Source organism: Chiloscyllium punctatum, chromosome 21, assembly GCF_047496795.1.
Source record: "Chiloscyllium punctatum isolate Juve2018m chromosome 21, sChiPun1.3, whole genome shotgun sequence".
Taxonomy (NCBI): Eukaryota; Metazoa; Chordata; class Chondrichthyes; order Orectolobiformes; family Hemiscylliidae; genus Chiloscyllium; species Chiloscyllium punctatum.
The window spans coordinates 18350209-18369957 of NC_092759.1; the positions used below are offsets into that span (position 1 = coordinate 18350209).

Here is a 19749-nt window from a genome sequence, read left to right on the forward strand (position 1 = left end):
ATACCCATGGCTACCCCTTTGATCTGGAATAACCTTACTCTGCTGAATTAGCAGTGACTCTGTACAGTTACACAGTGAGTAATCCACACTCCCAAGTGCTGGGTAAAAGACCACAGGTACTGCCGCATAGAAATTGTTGCCCCCCCCAACACCAGTGTGGCTACTCACTGGAAAACTGCTGAATGGCGATAGCGGTTGATGTGATCCATGACACGGTGCTCGAAGCCTCTGAGAAGTACTCCACAAACGCCACAAAGAACACACCAAAGGAACGGATGACCCCAAACACCAGAGCCGACATGAGGAATGCTGACAGAACAATCACCCAACCCCAACCACCATCAGGAACCTCTTCTGGAATCCGGGTCGCCATGCCAGCGACCTTTCACCTGTTTCAGATAGAACAGGGGTGGGGTAAGGGGCAGGAAAGAGGAACTGGTGTGAGACAGTGACATCTTAAGTCTGAAAACAGCTGTAGAAACGTCAGCGATCCTGACCCTAAAACAACACCAAAAAAGGACAGGCCCACACTATGAACACCCTGCTCTGACTGTCATTGGAGTGTTTCCTGCCTGAGGAACAGGTTTCCCCCCCTTCCCACTCTGCGCTAGCACAGGAGGGAACTGGGCAAAGGAGCAGGTGGCTACAAACTCTGACTGTGGTCAAAACATTGCCTCAGGAGCACAGCAGATGGCAACTGGGGACCTTCCAGGAGGCCTTTAGGTGGCCAGGGATATTGTGGGGGTGGGGGGGGGGGGGCGGGAAGGTGGCTTGTATGCCTAGGTGTATTCCCCATTCACATCAGCATCCCCCCCCACCTCCCCTGCTATGGGAATCACCAATCAACATGGGGTATACGCCGGTACTCAGCACCCTGCCTTTCCCATGCCTCCCCGTGCTATGGGTATTCATGCCAGCCACCACCCCCCTCCGTGGGAGCAGAGCTCCTCATTCGGGAGACCCAGACACTGGCAGGCAGATAATCTGCTTCACTGACGGAACAGTATGTCAAGTTGCTGACCAGATAGACAGCAAACTGTAACATGTACACTTGGCCCTGACCCAGACCATGTGGCAGCCTGCCAAGAAGCCTTCCTTCCTGGGCACTTAGAGATTGACCCTTCATAACCCTTTCAGACAAGAGGCCATGCAGTCCACCAACCCTGTTCTGCAAATTAGTCCCACTTTTCTTTCTCCCTAGCGCCCCCCCACCCCACTGTTTCCAACTCATTCTCCTCTTGAAAGTTCGTATTGAACCTGCTTCCAGAGGGGCACAGTCTGCGGCAACAAGAAATTGGAGCTGGGAGAGACCGTTTGGTCGATCCATTGAGCTGGCTCTGTCACTTGATCTTGGGCTTCAATGTCACTTTCCACATCCCTTCTCCCCCTCCGCCCCCCCCCCCCCCCCCTCCCCATCCTCCAATCCTGGTTCTTTCGCTAATCATCTTATATCTCGCCCACTCTCCGAATTGTTCTAGTGTAGGAAGAAGTCATTCAGCTCAACCCGCCTGAGTCGGCTCATTCAACGAACACTGTTACTTGATGCCAGTCTCCTGCTTGTCACCCCTACCCTTGTACACTTTTTTTTTCCATCCAAATACCCATCCAATGCCCCTCTCAAAAGCCTCAATTGAATCTGATCCCACCGTATTTCCAGGCAGTGCACTCCAGACCGTAACGACTCGCTGGGTGAACAAGATTTTCCTCACTTCACTCTTATTTCTTTCCCAGATCATCTTGTTCCTTTTCTGAACAGGAACGGTTTCTCCTGATCTGGTCTATCCAGCCCCCTCATGATTCTGAAAACCTGATTAGATTCGATTCGATTCGATTAGATTCCCTACAGTGTGGAAACAGGCCCTTTGGCCCAACCAGTCCACACCGACCCTCTGATGAGTAACCCACCCAGACCCATTCTCCTCTGACTAATGCATCTTACATTATGGGCAATTTAGCACGGCCAATTCACCTGACCATGGGAGGAAACTGGAGCACCCGAAGGAAACGGGGAGAATGTGCAAACTCCACACAGACCGGCACCCAAGGCTGGGATCGAACCCGGGACCCTGGTGCTATGAGGCAGCAGTGCTAACTGCTGAGCCACCGTGCCACCACCTAGTTCTCCCTTGTGTCCTGCACATCTTTGGACTGCGGGAGGAAACCGGAGCACCCGGAGGAAACCCACAATGACACAGGGAGAATGTGCAAACTCCACACAGACAGTCGCCCAAGGCTGGAATCGAACCTGGGACCCTGGTGCTGTGAGGCAGCAGTGCTAACCACTGAGCCACCGTGCCGCCCAGTGGCTCTATCCGATAGAGCCACCTCTATCGGACCTCCTCTCAGTAGAACACTCCCAAACTCTGTAATCTATTTACATAACAGGAATTCCTCACCCCTGGACCATTCTTGGAAATCGTGCCTACACTCGCTTCAATGCATTAAAATCCTTTCTACAACTGCACACACTCTTACTGCTAAGGTCTAACAAGTGTCTTATACAAGTTCAAGCTCGACATAATCTCCCTGCCCCTTCATCTATTAACAAAACCGAAAGTACTGTATGTTTCAGTTATTGCTGTCTCCCTGTCCTGCCTCCTTCATTACTCTGTGTACCTCTATTCCCAGCTCCTGCACCCCTTTAGAATTGTACCCCCGATTTTATATTGCTTTTTAATGTTCTTCCTGCTAAAATAAATCACCTCACATTTCATTGATCCTTTAAGAGCCTATCCTTCTGACAATGGAAACATAGTTTTCCTTAACTATTTTAGCAAAACCTTCCATAATTTCAAACACCTCTATTAAAACCCCTCTTATCCTTTCATGCAGTAACCTTAGTTTCTGCAGGCTTCCCCACCTCCTTACAGGTTAACATAACTAATATTTTGCTTGTGAGGCACATTTAAACACTCAGTCAAGAATCCTCCCACAGTCCCAGTTTGAAGGTGAGTGCATCTGTCTGAAGCTGCTTTTGCATCTCAGTCCCAGCTTATCCTGCTCTTCCACAGTTATCCCATTCCCCCACCCCAACATCCCAGTCACCCACCTGCCTGATCGGTTTCTCACAGCTCAGTGCGGGGAAGGGCAGGGCCACCTCGGGACCACGTGTTGTAGATGGACAGCTCAACTGAAACTGTCTTTGAAGTCAGCCACACAAAGAGAAGTAAAGAACCACTAACTTTAGCAGCTAAAAAGACCAAAGCTGTAAACTTCAGAAATGCAAAGTTGAAACCTAGTAAAAACGTTACTGATGTGGGATAGGTCAGATGAGAGAAAGAGAGAAGAGGAAGGGGATTCAGATGAGAGGAAGGAGTGAGATTTGTGATGAGTTTCTTGACTATTTTTAGGGAGAATGTCACGTGAAACAGCATCACTGCTTCTCTGGTTAATTTGATTCATGTGAGAAAGGAGTGGGTTGGTAGACAGAGAAGGATACAGACATTTGGAAAGAAAACGGGTAGGGAAGGAAGAGACGCATGAGAGAAGGGGGAAAGGAGACAGACAGCAGAGCGCAGAGGGGAAGGGGAATAGGTGCAGGGCAGAACGCAGAGAAGGGGAGACACCGAGGACAGGAGGCAGAGAGAATTGGGGCGAGGAGGGGGAAACAGAGGCTTGGGGACAGGAAATCAAGGAAGTGGGGAAAAGGGAACAGACAGATAAACAGAGAAAGAGATAGAAGAGGTGGACAGTAAAGAGCGAGACAGAGAAACAGAAGGCAACCCAGTGGTCTAGGGTAAAAGGAGAACTTGGGGCTTTAGACAAGGGGATTGAAGGATGGGAGATAGACATGGAGAGCTTGAAAGAGGAAATCTCAGTACCAACAGTCAGAGTGACTAAAAATATTATTTTGAAAAGGCACCTGTTTTGCAGTATAAACCACTTTCTCCCACTCAGTAAATGCTGCCACTTCCTGCTATAGCAAACTCCCCCTTTCCAATCCTCTGCCTTTCAAGTTAAGAAAAAATTCTCAAGTTACATCTGACGTATGAAACAACCTTCACAGAGCTCTAAGATCATCAGAATGGTTACTGAAGGATGTCTCTCACTCACACACTCACACACACACACGGCTAGAGAAAAGGGGAGGGGCATGAGGCGGGACTCGCTGATAGCCCTTCCAATGAGTCAGAAGAGGGACTGAATGGCCTATGTGCTGTGCACTGGGTACAATTTTGTCTACACTGTCTCCTCACAGGTGTGCGCTCTACTTATTTTAAGTGAGACAACATTTTGTGACAATTGGAAGATTCAGGAAGCCCACAGTTGAACATCAGTTGAACTGACTAAAATGTCACCAGATCACTTCTGACCCCCAACCCAAATCTGCTTTAAGGATTGCTTCAAAGACAGTTTGCACAAACTCGAGTTGAAATCCCAGAATTTAGATTGTTTTCAGTGATTTGATTGAAATTTGAAATGTTCAGGGGAACAAAAAGGACTGACAGAAACTATTCCCACTGGTTTGAGTCTGGAATTGAGGGATGGGGAATCTAAAAATTATAGTCAGATCATTTTATAGACAAACGGTGGCAGAAATTGAGACTTTTTTTCTCATAAATGGCAATTGACTTTAGAACGATAAATCTAACATGGATCGTTAATCAAAATTATTAAGAAATGTGGGACAAAGATGTCAATGGAGTTAGGCTGCAGATTCCTCTTGATCTCATAGGATAGTAAGAGTTTGAGGGATTGAATAGGCTCCTCCTGTTCCTATTACAAGTCATTCACTCACTGCCTACAGGATTATTGAGAGATTAAGTGTGTAAAGCCCTTAAACAACCCGTTACCAAGGTCCCATCTCGCCTCACACCTGTACTTGAACCTGTCTGTGCTCAGTAACAATAATGCTGTGACCTGACCCAATTCAGCGAGTCACACTAAGCAGAGATTAATCAAAACTGGAAAACAATTCTCTCCCTGTTCAACGGCCATTTATTAAACTGCATCTCAAGAAACAGCAGAGGGAAACACAGCCTCCCAAATTGTAAAGTGGAGATTCACAGAGTGGCAAAGACAAAGAGCATTTTGGAACAGGCGCCCTGGTGCAGTGAAATCGAAACAGGGACCAGTGTTTGCTCATAGACATATACTGTCCCATCACTCACCCAGCCACTGCCAGACAGGTGGCAGATTTCCGGTACCTTCTACAGGTCGTCAGCGGTGACTGAGCTACGTGATGAGGGAGGAGTAACTGCACAAGGGCCTTATTTACATAAAAGAGTCGACAGACCTGTCGGACTGCATTATGCAGGAGTCACTGCAGGCAGTTGCCCGAGGTAGGGCAGGGAATTCGGGACAACGGCACCGAGGGCCAGAGAAAGCGACACGTCCCAGCCTCTCACCTGACCCCAGGTCCGATCACCAAACCAGCAAGGACCTCTGGGAATTATAACCTGCTCACTTCGGCAGCTTGGGTCTTTCCAAATCACTTCACATTCAATGCAGCCGCAGCCATGTTGTGGGACATGGCGCGGCCAACATGTGCACAGCAAGATCCCAAATCAGGAAAGGAGATGATGAGCATTTTGTTTCCTTATCACTGAGGTCAGCTAGCTTGGTCCCAGGAAACTGAGCATAAACATCGGACAAACCAGCAGCAATGCCTCACCCCACACTCCAGACAAACAACACTTTGCAGCTGAAAAGGTCAGGCATATTCTACAGGGGAAACATCGACCAGTTGCTGCTGGCATAAGAATTCTCACAGCATAAAAACAACCACATTATCCTCTTCAGCATGGACAGACTGTACCCCAGTGAGAGTCAGTGTATGTGGGGACTGCACCCTGATGAGAGTCTGTGTGTGTGTGTGTGTGACTGTACCTCAGTGAAAGTCAGTATGTGTGTGTTTGGGACTGTACCCCAGTGAGAGTCAGTGTGTGTGTGGGACTATACCCCAGTGAGAGTCAGTGTGTGTGTGGGACTGTACCCCAGTGAGTCAGTGTGTGTGTGGGACTGTACCCCAGTGAGAATCAGTGTGCGTGTGGGACTGTACCCCAGTGAGAGTCAGTGTGTGTGTGGGACTGTACCCCAGTGAGAATCAGTGTGTGTGTGGGACTGTACCCCAGTGAGAGTCAGTGTGTGGGGGGGACTACACTCCAATGAGAGTCAGTGTGCGTATGTGGGCTGTACCCCAGTGAGTGTCAGTTAGTGTGGGTGGGACTGTACCTCAATGAGAGTCTGTGTGCGTGCGTGTGTGTGTGTGGGACTGTACCCCAGTGAGAGTCAGTGTGTGTGTGGGACTGTACCCCAGTGAGAGTCAGTGTGTGTGTGGAACTGTACCCCAGTGAGAGTCAGTGTGTGCGTGGGACTGTACCCCAGTGAGAGTCAGTGTGTGCGTGTGTGGGACTGTACCCCAGTGAGAGTCAGTGTGTGCGTGTGTGGGACTGTACCCCAGTGAGAGTCAGTGTGACTATGTGCATGGGATTGTACCCCAGTAAGAGTCAGTGTGTGTAGGACTGTACCCCAGTGAATCATTCCTATATTCATTAATTATTTTCCTCCTCTACTTGCTATCTGAACATGCTGCTGTTGTGTAGCACCTCATTCCTGAGCTCACTAAACCCAATCTTACTGATTGTGTCTGTTATCCTCCACTCCCTCTTGTAATCTCAGCATGTGCATGTTTGGAATGATTTACCTGCTCTACACAATCTCTGGCCTCAGGCTCTGTAACTGCTGTTTACAGGAACTCTGGGCTGACTCCTTTCAAGTCCCGTCACCTTGCCAAGGGACCATCTCCAAATATCCACTCTAACCACAAGCGTAGAGTGGCTCTTTCTGCTTTTGTGGTGTCATTCAATGCTGCTGTTTCCAAACTCGCTGGCCTCAAGTTCTCCTGTCTCAGTGCTGTCAGGGCTGTGACTGGGGAATAGCAAATGGCAAAACATTAGCAAACCCCAAATCATCAATGGAAAGGGGGAAACACACATTCAGAGACTTGATTAATCTGTACCACAGGCTAAAAATGTTTCTTTATCGATGTCCAAGTGATGCAGAGCAGCTCCTACAGGGCCAACAGAATGAGACTGTACACAGAAAGGGTCCATTTGATTCTTGATGACAACTCTCCAATTAATTTCACCACCTGCTCCCTCCATTCCTTCCCCCAAACCTTTCCCATTCCTCTGATTCCCTTTCATTTTGAATCTACCATTACCCTTTCAGGCAGTGTGTTCCAAGGCATTTGCTGTTGCAGTGCATAAATTACAACTCTATTCACTACTCAATTTGCAAGTTTCTTTTTAAAATAGAGATCCATTGTGCTTTAAACAAAGGATTCTCCCCAGTTCCCCCTATGGCTCTGTTTATGATTGTCTTCAATCTGAGTTCCAATGGTGCCCTCTGGAAACAGTTCATTTATTCTATCAAAACACTCAAAGATTCTGAACAACCCAATTTAGTCTCCCATTAACCTTCTCGGCTCTCCTAAGAGACCCAGGTATATCACCACAGTCTTTCCAAACTACAGGCTGCTCTCTCATTAGAGAGAGAGAGAATTAGTGGTGATTTAACCTGAGGGTCACCTCACCTCAGGCAAGGGGAGAGGTCGAGGATGAGAGTTCTTCATGATCACAGAATCCCTACAGTATGGAAGTAAGCCATTCAGCCCATCAAGGTAGTAAAAACAATTACTGCAGATGCTGGAAACCAGATTCTGGATTAGAGTGATGCTGGAAAAGCACAGCAGTTCAGGCAGCATCTGAGGAGCAGGAAAATCGACGTTTCGGGCAAAAGTCCTTCATCAGGAATACAGACAGAGAGCCTGAAGGGTGGAGAGATAAATGAGAGGAGGGTGGGGGTGGGGAGAAAGTAGCATATAGTACAGTAGGTAAGTGGGGATGGGGATGAAGGTGATAAGTCAGAGAGGAGGGTGGGGGAAGGTAGCAAAGTGTACAATGGGTGGATGGGGGTGGGGATGAAGGTGATAGGTCAGAGAGGAGGGTGGAGTGGATAGGTGAAAAGGAAGATAGGCAGGTAGGACAGGTCATGGGGACAGTGCTGAGCTGGAAGGTTGGAACTGGGGTGAGGTGGGGGAAGGGGAAATGAGGAAACTGGTGAAGTCCACATTGATGCCCTGGGGTTGAAGTGTTCCGAGGCAGAAGATGAGGTGTTCTTCCTCCAGGTGTCTGGTGTTGAGGGAGTGGCAGTGAAGGAGGCCCAGGACTTCCATGTCCTCGGCAGAGTGGGAGGGGGAGTTGAAATGTTGGGCCACGGGGCGGTGTGGTCAGAGATGTTCCCTAAAGCGCTCTGCTAGGAGGCGCCCAGTCTCCCCAATGTAGAGGAGACCGCATTGGGAGCAACGGATACAATAAATGACATTGGTGAATGTGCAGGTGAAACTTTGATGGATGTGGAAGGCTCCTTTGGGGCCTTGGATGAAGTGTGGGCGCAGGTTTTACAATTCCTGCGGTGGCAGGGGACAGTGCCAGGAGGGGAGGGTGTGTTGTTGGGGGGGCGTGGACATGACCAGGTAGTCACGGAGGGAACGGTCTTTGCGCAAGGCAGATTTTCCTGCTCCTCGGATGCTGTCTGAACTGGTGTGCTTTTCCAGCACCACTCTAATCCATTCAGCCCATCAAGTCGACACTGACCCTCTTAACAGCATCTCACACAGACCTACCCCTTAACCTATCCCTGTAACCCTGCATTTCTCATGGCTAATCCATCTAGCCTGAACATCCCTGGACACTATGGGGCAACTTAGCACAGCCAATCCACCCTAACCTGCACATCCCTGACTGTGGGAGGAAACTGGAGCAACCGGAAGAAATCCCACACAGACACTGGGAGAATGTGCAAACTCCACACAGACAGTCGCCTGAGCTGGAATCGAACTAGGTCCCTGGTGCTGTGAGGCAGCAGTGCTAACCACTGAGACACTGTGCCTTCCCATTATAACCTCAGCCGGTGTGGGAATTGAACCCACGCCATTGGTATCATTGCAAACCAGCCATCCAGGAGACCAATCCAAGCCTCAGTGGACACCCTCACCCCCAAGCAAACAAAGCCCAACCATTCTTGGCAAAACGATTTTCAAATGTTTTAAATTGTTTTAAAATGATATTAAGACGTTCACTTTCAAAGCTATCGCAGCCCCTCCCTTTGCTGGAACTGATCACTTATTTGGGTCCAGTGAGCCTACTGACCCCTCTCTATATTGAAGGTTGTCAGGTGCGGTTTACTCCGTTTTCTTGAGTCCACAACCTACTCTCCCCTCAAGCGTTGCTCCCACTCAAGGGGCAAACGGTTAGCCAGCTGGTTAACTCGGTCAGCGTCAAGGATTAACTCGCTGCTTTACTGCAGCCAGGATTATGGAGCATGACGCAGGGCAGCACACCCTCTTCCCTTGAAGTTTCCCCACCCGCAAAGGATCGCAGAAATCCTGACCCCAATGACATCTCTGGGAGCTGCCTCCAAGCAGACACATCCTATCCACACATGGAGTGAGCCCGATTCCACGGCCAGCTACTTTTACAGGGAACCAGCTGAGCAGTCCAGAGCTCCGAGAGCCCTTGGCAAAGCTTAAAAGCACCTGTCCTGCTATGGCAACGCCTCCCAAAGTCGAACGGCCCTGTTCAATACTGGCTCCGGACTCACACCTGAAGGTCGGTGATGCAGAGTGGGGTGGGGAGGGAGCACATTTGTGAAGGGAGGTGGGGGGGGGGGGGTAGAAGTGGAGAGCACAGGTGTGAAATTCAGATCACTTCTCCCTCTGGATCCTAGTCAGATGAGAACCTGTCTTGCAACGTTTGCATGAACATCCTGGGAGCTTATCAGGTTGCGACACTTGTCAACAATTGCTCATTGATTCTCCGGTCTCTCTGACCAGGTCATTCAATCATTACCCATCTGCAGCTCGATTTATGACATGATACAGCACGTCTGTGACAGATCTCAGAGTTACCGCAGTTTGTGGTGGAGAAGTCAACCAGGTGTATAAGTTGACTCCCACTTTTCAGCCGCAACCTGCTGTCTGCACATTCCACCAACACGGCAGGGAATGAGAGAAGACGGGTGGATTAAACGGTATTTATTTCGAGGCAAGAGGCCTGACGGGTAAAGCAAATGAACCTAGGGCATGGATGGGGACACAGGACTGAGATATTATAGATATTCCAGAAAGGTGACTGTGGGAGGGACGAGACCGGCAGCTCCAAGTTCCAGGGTGCTTTAGGAAGAGGAGGCAAACAAGGAGGGGGAGTGGCATTTTGGATTGGGAAAAACATCACAGCAGTATAATAGAGTTCTTGTGTCGAAACAGGCCATTCAGCCCATCAAGTCCACACCAATCCTCTGAAGAGCATCCGATCCAGACCCACCCTTCCCCCCCCCCCCCCCCCATGCTGTCCCTGAAACCCTGCCTTTCCCATGGCTAACCCACCTACCCTGCCCATTCCTGGACACTACGGGACAATTTCCCATGGCCAATCCACCCTAACCTGCACATCTTTGGGCAATGGGAGGAAACTCAGGCAGACATGGGAGAATGTGCAAACTCCACACAGGCAGTGGCCCAAGGCTGGAATCAAACCTATAAAGGCAGCAGTGCTAACCACTGAGCCACCGTGCTTAAAATATTTAGACAGGATATTCCTGAAGGACCATGAAATGAAGTGCAATTGGTGAAACTGTGAAATACGAAGGGGCTGATCACTTTGATGGGGTTGTACTATAGGTCTCCCATTAGTCAGCAGGAAATTGAGGACCAAATACTTAGAGAGATCGCAGATACCCTGTAAGAATAATAGGATTGAAATAGTAGGGGATTTTACTGGGTAAAATGTTAAGGGCTTGGAAGGGGGCAAATTTTTGTGAAGTGTGTTCAGGAAAACTTTCTCAATTATTGTGTTAATAGCCCTACCAGATAAGGGGCAAAACTCAACCTCCTCTTGGGAAATAAGGCAGGGCAACTGACTGAAGTGCTCGTGGGGGAGCACTTTGGGACCAATGTCCATAATTCTATTGATTTTCAAATAGTTGTGAAAAAGGGTAGGTCTGGTCCACATGGTGCAGTTCTAAACAGGGGTAAGGCCAACTTTGATGGGATTAGATGGGAACTTTCAAAAGTTGTTTGGAAGAATGCTGTTCTCAGGTAAAGGGACATCTGGTAAGTGAGAGGCTTTCAAAAGCGCGTTTCCTGGATAGTATGTTGCCTCCCGCGTGCCAGGATCGGGGATATCTCTGATCGAGTTGTAAGGGGGAGGGAGAGCAGCCGGAAGTCTTGGTATATGTTGGTACCAATGACATAGGTAGGGAAAGGGAGGAGGATCTGAAAAGAGAGTATAGGGAGTTAGGTTGGAAGCTAGAAGGCAGGACAAGCAGAGTAGTAATCTCAGGATTGCTACCAGTGCCACACCCTAGTGAGGCTAGGAATAGAGAGCAAGTGCAGATGAACACGTAGCTGCAGGGTTGGTGTAGGAGGGAGGGCTTCAGATATGTGGATCATTGGGATTCCTTCCGGGGAAGGTGGGATCTGTACAAGCAGGACGGGTTGCACCTGAACTGGAGGGACACCAATATCGTGGGCAGGTGGTTTGCTAGAGCTCTTTGGGAGGAGTTAAACTAGATTGGCAGAGGGCTGGGAGCCTGAGCTACGGATCAGATGATGGAGTAGGTAGTGAACAGCCAGAAAGAGGGTGCAGAGAGTCTGTGAGGAAGGATAGGCACTTGATAGGGCAAAGGTGCAGTCTGTGTGATGGATTGAAGTGTGTCTATTTTAAGGCAAGTAGTATCTGGAATGAGAGAGACAAACTCAGAGCATGGATCAGTACTTAGCTCAGGTACATAGTTCCTTGAAAGTGACATCTCAGGCAGACTGGTGAATGAGGCGTTTGGCAAGTTTGCCTTCATTGCTCAGACCATTGAGTCTAGGAGTTGGGACATCATGTAACAAGACATTGGTAAGCCCACAGTTGGAATACTGCATAAAATCCTGGGTCACCCTGCTGTAGGAAAGATGTTATTAAACTGGAAAGAGTGTAAAAAGGATTTACAAGGATGGTGCCAGGGTTGCAGGGTTTCAGCTACAAGGAGAGGCTGGATAGACTGGAATCTTTTCCCTGGGAGAGTCACAGGCTGAGGGGTGATCTTGTGGAAGTTTATAAAATCAGGAGAGGCATGCATAAGGTGAATAGCGAAGGTCTCTTCCAGGGTAGGTGAGTCCAAAACTAGGGGGACATAGGTTTAAGGTGAGAGGGGAAAGATTTAAAAGCGACATGAGGGGGCAACGTTTTCCATGGAGAGGGTGATGCCAGTGTGGAACGAGCTGCAACAGGAAGTTGTAAAGGCAGATACAATTACAACATTTATAAAGCATTTGGACAGGTACGTGGATAGGAAGGGTTTAGAGGGATGTGGGTCAAACTCAGACAAATGGGACAAGTTCAGTTTAGGAAACCTGGTCAGCATGGACAAGTTGGGCCGAATGGCCCGTTTCCATTCTGTTTGACGCAATGACCCTGTGACTCTACTGGCCAATCACAATTGTCCATCCCAGGAATGCATATTTTACTTACTGCGTAACTTAAACTGGTGCACGAGCAGTAGGCATTTGGTACAGGATAGATATGCTAGTACAGAGCAGACTAATACCCTTCTCCCGCTGTGGTCAACACAGAAGGAAGCATCGCCTATCATCATCATCAGCTGTAATTACTGCCTCAGGACCACCATAGAGGACAGGTAATAAGTCAAGCACACTGCTGTGGGTCTGGATTTTACATGTAGGTCAGACCAGGTAAGAACTGCAGATTTCCCTCCCTCAAGGGCGGGTACAATTTGGGTGTTTACAACGATCATTTCTTCGTCATCATCAGCCTTTGATCTCTAGACTTACGTCATATTCAAATCTCACCAACAACAAAACCACCACCTGTCCTGCAGCTTTTTAGACAAGTTACCAGCCCATTCTGCTAGCAAGAGTGGCTAATGTTATGCCATTGTTTAAGGAAGGCTGAAAGGACAAGCCTGGGAACAATAGACCTGTGAGTCTGACATCAGTGGTGGGTATGTTGCTGGAGAGCATTCTGAAACATAGGATTTACGTGAATTTGGAGAGGCAGGTGAAGGATAGTCAGCATGAGTTTGTGCAAGGGAAATGTGTGTCTCACAAACTCGAATGAGTTTTTAAATTAAGTAACCAAAATGAGATAGCATTGGCAAATAGAATTAAGGGGAATCCAAAGGGTTTTTGCAAAGATATTAAGGACAAAAGGGTAACTAGGGAGAGAACAGGGCCCCTCAAAGATCAGCAAGGCGGCCTTTGTGTGGAGCCGCAGGAGATGGGGGAGATACTAAATGAGTATTTTGCATCAGTATTTACTGTGGAAAAGGATATGGAAGATATAGACTGTAAGGAAATAGATGGTGACATCTTGCAAAATGTCCAGATTACAGAGGAGGAAGTGCTGGATGTCTTGAAATAGTTAAAAGTGGATAAATACCCAGGACCTGATCAGGTGTATCTGAGAACTCTGTGGGAAGCTAGGGAAGTGATTGCTGGGCCTCTTGCTGAGATATTTGTATCATCGATAGTCACAGGTGAGGTGCCGGAAGACTGGAGGTTGGCAAACGCGGTGCCACTGTTTAAGGGGGGGGGGGGGGGGGGGGGGGCAGTAAAGACTAGTCAGGGAACTATAGACCGGTGAGCCTGACCTCGGTGGTGGGCAAGTTGTTGGAGGGAATCCTGAGGGACAGGATGACATGTATTTGGAAAGGCGAGGACTGATGAGGGACAGTCAACATGGATTTGTGTGTGGGAAATCATGTCTCACAAACTTGATTGAGTTTTTTGAAGAAGTAACAAAGAGAATTGATGAGGGCAGAGCAGTAGATGTGATCTATATGGACTTCAGTAAGGCGTTCAACAAGGTTCCCCATGGGAGACTGATGAGCAAGGTTAGATCTCACGGAATACAGGGAGAACTAGCCATTTGGATACAGAACTGGCTCAAAGGTAGAAGACAGAGGGTGGTGGTGGAGGGTTGTTTTTCAGACTGGAGGCCTGTGACCGGTGGAGTGACACAAGGATCGGTGCTGGGCCCTCTACTTTTTGTCATTTACATAAATGATTTGGATGTGAGCATAAGAGGTACAGTTAGTAAGTTTGCAGATGACACCAAAATTGGAGGTGTAGTGGACAGTGAAGAAGGTTGCCTCAGATTACAACAGGATCTGGACCAGATGGGCCAATGGGCTGAGGAGTGGCAGATGGAGTTTAATTCAGATAAATGCGAGGTGCTGCATTTTGGGAAAGCAAATCTTAGCAGGACTTATACACTTAGTGGTAAGTTCCTAGGAAGTGTTGCTGAACAAAGAGACCTTGGAGTGCAGGTTCATAGCTCCTTGAAAGTGGAGTCGCAGGTAGATAGGATATTGAAGAAGGCGTTTGGTATGCTTTCCTTTATTGACCAGAGTACTGAGTACAGGGGTTGGGAGGTCATGTTGCGGCTGTACGGGTCATTGATTAGGTCACTGTTGGAATATCGCGTGCAATTCTGTTGTCCTTCCTATCGGAAAGATGTTGTGAAACTTGAAAGGGTTCAGAAAAGATTTACAAGGATGTTGCCAGGGTTGGAGGATCTGAGCTACAGGGAGAGGCTGAACAGGCTGGGGCTATTTTCCCTGGAGCGTCGGAGGCTGAGGGGTGACCTTATAGAGGTTTACAAAATTATGAGGGGCATAGATAGATAAGTAGGCAATGTCTTTTCTATGGGGTCGGGGAGTCCAGAACTAGAGGGCATAGGTTTAGGGTGAGAGGGGAAAGATATAAAAGAGACCTAAGGGGCAACTTTTTCACGCAGGGGGTGGTACGTGTATGGAATGAGCTGACAGAGGATGTGGTGGAGGCTGGTACAATGACAACATTTAAGAGACATTTGGATGGGTATATGAATAGGAAGGGTTTGGAGGGATATGGACCGGGTGCTGGCAGGTGGGACTAGATTGGGTTGGGATATCTGGGTCGGCATGGACGGGTTGGACTGAAGGGTCTGTTTCCATGCTATACATCTCTATGACTCTATGATTGAAGAGGACAGTGTCGTAGACATTGTTTACTTTAAATTTAGTAAAGCCTTTGACAAGATTCCGCATGGTACACTAATTAGTAAAGTTCAATCACATGAGATTTAGGGTGAGCTCACCAGCTGGATACAAAAGTGGTTTGATGGTAGGAGACACAGGGTTGTTTTCCAGACTGGAAACATGTGACCAGCAGTGTTCCATAGGGATCATACAACATTACAGCGCAGTACAGGCCCTCGATGTCGCGCTGACCTGTGAAATCAATCTGAAGCCCATCTAACTTACACTATTCCACTCTGTTCCAAATGCCTATCCAATGACCACTTAAATGCCCCTAAAGTTGGAGAGTCTATTACTGTTGCAAGCAGTGCATTCCACGCCCCTATTACTCTCTGAGTAAAGAATCTACCTCTGACATCTGTCCTATATCTATCACCCCTCAAGTTAAAGCTATGCCCCCTCAAGTTGGCCATCACCATCCGAGGAAAAAGGTTCTGTCCACTCTATCTAACCTTCTGATTATCTAATATGTCTCTATTAAGTCGCCTCTCAACCTTCTTCTCTCTAACGAAAACAGTCTCAAGTCCCTCAGCCTTTCTTTGTAAGACCTTCCCTCCATACCAGGCATCATCCTAGTAAATCTCATCTGAACCCTTTCCAAAGCTTCCACATCCTTCCCATAATGCGGTGACCAGAACTGTTCACAATAATCCAAGTGAGGCCGCACCAGAGCTCTGTACAGCTGCAGCATGATCTCGTGGTTCCAAAACTCAATCCCTCTACCAATAAAAGCTAACACACCATACGCCTTCTTGTCACCCAGGTTGATAGGGTTGTTAACTTTCAAGGATCTATGTACCTGGACACTGAGATCTCTCTGCTCATTTGCACTACCAAGAATCTTACCATTAGCCCAGTACTCTGCATTCCTGTTTCTCCTTTCAAAGTGAATGAGCTCACACTTTTCCACGTTAACCTCCATTTGCCACCTCTCAACCCAGCTCTGCAGCTTATCTATGTCCCTCTGTAACCTAAACATCTTTCAGCACTATCCACAACTCCACTGATCTTCGTGTTGTCCACAAATTTACTAACCCATCCATCCTCATCCAGGTAGTTTATAAAAATGACAAACAGCAGAGAACCCAAAACAGATCCTTACAGTACCCCACTAGTAACTGAACTCCAGAATGAATATTTCCCATCCACCATCACCCTCTGTCTTCTTTCAGCTAGCCAATTTTGATATACAATATTTCAGCTAGCCAATTTCTGATAAATATTGCGTCCACTTTTGTTTGTCATTTATATAAATGATTTGGATGAAAGTATCAGAGGCATGTTTAGTAAGTTTACAGATGACACTAAAATTGGTGGTATAGTGGACAGTGAAGAAGGTTATCTAAGATTACAAAGAGATCTAGATCGCTTCTGATCTCCCTGCTATAGGAAGGTTGTTGTGAAACTTGAAAGGGTTCAGAAAAGATTTACAAGGATGTTGCCAGGGTTGGAGGGTTTGAGCTGCATGGAGGGGCTGAACAGGCTGGGACTATTTTCCCTGGAGCGTCGGAGGCTGAGTAGTGACCTTATAGAAATTTATAAAATCATAAGGGACATGGATAAAGTAAGTAAACAAGGTCTTTTCCTGAGGTTAGAGGAGTCCAAAACTTAAGGGCATAGGCTTAAGGCAAGTGGGGAAAGATTTAAAAGGGAACCAAGGAGCAACTTTTTCACACAGAGGGTGGTGTGTGTACGAATGAGCTGCCAGAGGAAGTGGTGGAGGCTGGTACAATTATAACATTTAAAAGGCATCTGGATGGGTATATGAATAGGAAGGTTTTGGAGGGATATGGGCCAAGTGCTGCCAAATGGGACTAGATTAATTTAGGATATCTGGTTGGCATGAACTGAAGGGTCTGAATCCGTGCTGCACATCTCTATGATTCTAGTTGGGTCAATGGGCTGAGGAGTGGCAGATGGAGTTTAATGTGGATAAGTGTGAGGTGCTGCATTTTGGTAAAACAAACAAGGACAGGAGTTATATAATAAATGATAGAGTACTGGGGAGTGTTATAGGACAGAGACCTCAGGGTTCAAATGCATAGTTCTTTTGAAATTTGCGTCACAGGTAGACAGAGTGGTTAAGAAGGTGTTTAGTACACTTGCTTTCATCACTCAGACCTTTGAGTATAAGAGTTGGGGCATTATGTTGAGGTTGTACAGGACGTTGGTGGGGCCTCTTCTGGAGTACTGAATGCAGTTCTGGTTGCCCTGTTACGGGAAGGATATTGTTAAACTGCAGAAGGTTAAAAAAAAACTTTATCAGAATGTTAGGAGAAACTGAGTACCACAGATGCTGGAGATTAGAGTCGAGAGTGTGGTGCTAGAAAAGCTCAGCATTCGAGGAGCAGGAGAATCAACATTTCAGGCAAAAGCCCTTCATCAGGAATGAATTGTCAGGAATGGAGGTGTTGAGTTATAAGGAGAGGCTGGCACTTTTTTCACTGGAGCATGGACCTTTTTGAGATTTATAAAATCATGAGGGGACAGAGGTTAAGGTGAATGATAAGTGTCTTTTCCCTAGAGTGGGAGCGTTCAAACCAAGGTGGAGGATAAACATTTAAAAAGGACAGCTAGTTTTTCAAAGTGGTTCACACGTGGAATGAACTGCCAGAGAAAGTGGTGGATGAGGGTACAGTTACAGTGTTTAAAACACATTTGGATAAGTACACAATCTGGCTGTGCATCCCCTTAGCCCACCATTGCACTCAGCATTTCAAACTCTTTCCCCTTCCCCACCTTATTCCCCAGCGCTTTCCCCACTTCCAGCTCCCATTTCCCAACCATCACCCATCTAACCACATCTGCCAAGCCATTGACCAATCACCCACCAACATTTCCCCCTCCAGTCCACATCCCTCCACCCAAATTCCCATCCACTTCAAAACCCTCCTATTCCCCTGAGCCCACCAACTCACCCCAATACCCCATCCATTCATTCAATCTCTCTCCACTCCCTACATCCTCCAGCCACGCCCCATCCTGGAGCCACAACAATCACCGCCCACGTGACCCACCTTCCATTGATTCACCAGCGTCTCGTTGGCTCCGCCCCTGGATTGCCCCGCCTTCACCGTTGGCCCCGCCCTTGGATTGCCCCGCCTTCACCGTTGGCCCCGCCCTTGGATTGCCCCGCCTTCACCGTTGGCCCCGCCCTTGGTTTGCTCTGCCGACGCACATCTCCCCACCTCCCAAACCCCCCCCCCCCCCCCCCCCCCTTTCCGTGGACACTCTCTCTCTCCTGGCGCCAAAGTGCTCATCCAAATGGAAGGTGCGGACAAAACAGCGCTTGCGCAATCTCGCCCAAAACTCCGCCCAATGATAGGGGCTCCTCCCTGTATAGCGCCTCCTGCCATGCCGCGCCCGTCAGCCTCAGCGCCTCATGCCAGGTCGGAGGAGCAGCAGCTACAGCGGCTCCTCCACATACATCTCCGCCTACCGGCCCGGAGGAGCATCAGCTATAGCGGTTCCTCCCCGTACAGCCCCGCCTGGAGGAACATCAGCTACAGCGGTTCCTCCCCGTACAGCCCCGCCTGCCGGACCGGAGGAACATCAGCTACAGAGGCTCCTCCCCGTACAGCCCCGCCTGCCGGACCGGAGGAACATCAGCTACAGAGGCTCCTCCCCGTACAGCCCCGCCTGCCGGACCGGAGGAACATCAGCTACAGAGGCTCCTCCCCGTACAGCCCCGCCTGCCGGACCGGAGGAACATCAGCTACAGAGGCTCCTCCCCGTACAGCCCCGCCTGCCGGCCTGGAGGAACATCAGCTACAGTGGTTCCTCCCCGTACAGCTCCGCCTGCCGGACCGGAGGAGCATTCGCAGCTCCAGCATTGTACAGGAGCAGCGACTCCTCCGGGTATACCGCCACCTTGCGCGCCGGAGGAGCACCAACAGCCCAACGGGAGAATGAGGGGACTTGTTCTGTTTGACAAAGCTGCATGTTTGATGTGGAGCTGAGGTGAAACCCTTGCACACAGCAACCTGTGCATTCGGCCCCTCTAACCAGGCTGTCCCCACTCAGTAAATCCATGGCTGGTCTGGTGTAACCTCCTGCATTTCCCTGAAAACCCATCACCCACATCCTGGACCAAAATGTCTCTAACTCTGCCCTGAAAAACTCCAAGGATTCTGCTGCCAAAACCTTTTTGGGAAGAGCATTCCAAAGACCCATGAATTTTAGAGGAAAAAAACCTCATCACGTCTCTTTTAAACCTTGTTCCAGAGTCATAGAGATGTACAGCACGGAAACAGACCCTTCGGTCCGACCAGATATCCTAACCCAATCTAGTCCCACCTGCCAGCACCCAGCCCTTATCCCTCCAATCCCTTCCTGTTCATATACCCATCCAAATGCCTCTTAAATGTTGCAATTGTACCAGCCTCCACCCCTTGCTCTGGCAGCTCATTCCATACACGCACCACCCTCTGTGTGAAAAAGTTTCCCCTTACGTCCCTTTTATATCTTTCCCCTCTCACCCTAAACCTATGGCCTCTAGTTCTGGACTTTCCGATCCCAGGGAAAAGACTTTGCCTATTTACCCTCTCCATGCCCCTCATGATTTTATAAACCTCTATAAGGTCATCCCTCAGCCTCCGACGCTCCAGGGAAAACAGCCCCAGCCTGTTCAGCCTCTCCCTATAGCTCAAATCCTCC

The 19749-nt window shown here is 48.6% G+C and overlaps 1 protein-coding gene across 9 annotated transcripts in view; it reads right to left on the minus strand.

Annotated features, from left to right (window-relative positions):
• slc16a13 (solute carrier family 16 member 13) overlaps positions 1-18659 on the minus strand; it is a 31385-nt gene extending 12726 nt beyond the window's left edge. Inside the window, exons 1-3 of one of the 9 annotated variants that reach the window (XM_072591643.1) lie at positions 18533-18659; positions 6647-6870; positions 169-389 (exon numbers count right to left, since the gene is read on the minus strand). In XM_072591643.1, coding sequence (XP_072447744.1) covers positions 169-373 — 205 coding nt within the window. In that variant the 5' untranslated portion in view covers positions 374-389; positions 6647-6870; positions 18533-18659. Of the gene's footprint in view, positions 1-168; positions 390-3049; positions 3836-3862; positions 4132-5111; positions 5332-6646; positions 6871-9155; positions 9176-9541; positions 9667-18110; positions 18186-18532 lie in introns of those variants that run through there. The other 8 variants (XM_072591645.1, XM_072591644.1, XM_072591646.1 and 5 more) reach the window with 8 other exon arrangements.
• Positions 18660-19749: the final 1090 nt, after the last annotated feature.